The 2,720-nt window shown below is 41.8% G+C and overlaps 1 protein-coding gene across 1 annotated transcript; it reads right to left on the bottom strand.

The window, feature by feature from the left end:
- Positions 1 to 470: 470 nt before the first annotated feature.
- Positions 471 to 1,945, bottom strand: LOC104949881 (sterol regulatory element-binding protein cleavage-activating protein-like; the record flags this gene model as incomplete). Its single annotated transcript, XM_010776344.1, has 2 exons — positions 471 to 789; positions 1,788 to 1,945. Coding segments are annotated over 2 exons (447 nt in total), but the record flags the coding sequence as incomplete, so codon positions are not given.
- Positions 1,946 to 2,720: the final 775 nt, after the last annotated feature.

Here is a 2,720-nt window from a genome sequence, read left to right on the forward strand (position 1 = left end):
CTGCTGATGTTCAGGTGTATATCAGTATGTAGTGTCTCTACTTTAAAGAGTCCTCTCCTGCTGATGTTCAGGTGTATATCAGTATGTAGTGTCTCTACTTTAAAGAGTCCTCTCCTGCTGATGTTCAGGTGTATATCAGTATGTAGTGTCTCTACTTTAAAGAGTCCTCTCCTGCTGATGTTCAGGTGTATATCAGTATGTAGTGTCTCTACTGGGACATGTCTCCATGTTTTAATGTTCACAAAGCTCTTTATTATTCTCATACTGCCTGTGCTGCAGCACCTCTTTTTACCCTCTGTCTGAAACCAGAGCCCAGTCTGCTCTGATTGGTTAGCTGGCAGGCTCTGTTGTGATTGGTCAACTGTTAGAGATGTCTCACCCCTTAGCCTATCATGAAAAACATGCTGGAGGGAACTTTTGGATTTTAGCCATGCACAAAAACCTATATAACTCACTACAGGAAAGGGAAAACCCCAAAGAGCATAAGATTTTAAACCCTTTTAAAAAACAGCATTAAGATGCATTGTGGGTAATGCATCTCCCTCCTCCTCTTCCTCCTCTTCCTCACCTCGCAGCGTGGCCGAGGTGCTGAGGCCTTTGGGTTCGTGTTTCTGGATCGTCTTCAGGAGGTCGGGGTCCGAGTCGAACAGCTCCTGCTGGTTCTGCCAGTAGTTGCCGGGGGAAACGAGCAAACAGCCATGCTCCGGCAGCACCGACTGCATCCGCCGTAACCCTGGAAACAAATCTGTCACCTGGAGACAGAGCGACTCCAGACTGCGAACCCCAGAGCTGAGAGGGGAGACAGAGAGATGTTTTATTGCTATTGAGATGTTGAAATGTCTTTATAAGAAATAAGACAAGTTGCTTTCTTCTTGTCTCCTAATTTTATTGTACAACGCCATGTCTTTTTATGCTGCTGCAACACAAACATTTCCCAACTTGGGATCAATAAAGTACTTCTTATCTTAAGAGACAGAGGGGGAGACAGAGGGGGAGACGGAGGGGAGAGGACAGGAGTGTATCTCAAACCCAAAAGAGCCTCAAGTAATTAGTATTTTGCAGAGGAGGTAACTTTAGTCCAGCAACTGCATAATAACAAGACAAGGGCAGCAGCATGTAACTCATTACACTCTGGTTCAAATGTTCTTTATTTCAATGGACTTAAATGAACTGTAATGTACAACTTCCAAGCAAAAACAAGAAGGTGTACAAATCAGAACTAGAGTGCTTTACAGACACCCATGGATCCTAAAAAGAGGGGCAGTTGGACATGATTGACTTAACTTATTATTCAGTTTGACTTTTCTTTGACTAAATGATAGGGAAATAAGTGATTGAATGTAAAATGCTTTATTACGAATATACAGTTCAATTGAAGTTTTCCTTCTCCGTGATAAAAGTTACAAAACAGTTTGTGAATGATGTTTTTATTTTATTTTGAATCTGCAGGTAATTCAAAACAATGTCCCGAGGAATCTGCAATCAGATTGTTGGTCAGATAAAGCGAGCAATTAGAAAAAAAAACAGTGGAGTGTTTTTAATTGGTTAATCAGGAACATAAGCAGCAGACAGCAATCATTAGGTTTATAATAGTAGCCACATATTTGTAGTACAGGCACTCATTGACGTTTTACAAAACATATTTAACATGGCACCGTGTTGTGTGTGTGTGTGTCTGTCTGTCTGTCTGTCTGTCTGTCTGTCTGTCTGTCTGTCTGTCTGTCTGTCTGTCTGTCTGTGTGTGAGGGTGAGGGTGAGTGTGTGTGAGTGTGTGTGTGCGCGTTTACCCGTCTGAGTGCACGTGGTTGCGGATCTCCTCCAGCAGTCTGAAGGCTCGACTCAGCGGAGACCGAAACACGTCCACCGGCACCAGGCTGCTGTCCCACGGAGACACCGCCGCCTTCACCAACACCTGCTGGATGTAGGCCACCGGAGGACCCCGGTACTACACACACACACACACACACACACATATGTTACACACTCATTTCATGCTTTTCAAATCAAATCAAAATGGAGTATAGACCCAAATTAAAAGAAATGCCTCAAAGGGCTGTACAAAGCAAACAAAAAGACAAAAACAAAATACAAACATAGCATCAACATTATAAAAACATTATACAACAACTTAAGTATTGCCATGTGATAAAAGCATGTGACTGAAGTGATGGTAATGTTGAACGGAAACTAGGAGATGGAAATTAGTTTACAAGGCAGACAGATGCGAAGAGATGGGTTTTGAGTTTGCTTTTAAAGGAGACAACGAAAATGTCTTCACGGATCTGAAATGGAAGACGATTCCAAACGAAAGTGCTCTGAATGAATGAGCTCTACGGATGATTTGTGAATTCTGGGGATGGAAAGGAGACTGAAATAATGTGATCGTGGGAGCCTGGTAGATATTCACGGGGTAATTAATGATGATACATATGGAGGCGCTAGTCCATGTAAGATTTTAAAAGTTAATAGTAAAATCTTGAAGTCTGATCGTATGTGAATCGGGAGCAAATGCAATGAATTGAGAACTTAACCCTTAGATGCATAAGTGGGTCTTTTTTACCCGGTGAGGTGGTTTTCTTGAAGTATCTTTGTAATTACATTTTTTTATCATTTCATATTCCAGCTATTCCTAAAAACATGTTTGGATATCATGCCATCACATTTTGAGTCCTCTCCTGCTCATGTTCAGGTGTATATCAGTATGTAGTGTCTCTACTTTA

Source organism: Notothenia coriiceps, unplaced genomic scaffold, assembly GCF_000735185.1.
Source record: "Notothenia coriiceps isolate Sejong01 unplaced genomic scaffold, NC01 NC01_scaffold00000241, whole genome shotgun sequence".
NCBI classification, from domain to species: Eukaryota; Metazoa; Chordata; class Actinopteri; order Perciformes; family Nototheniidae; genus Notothenia; species Notothenia coriiceps.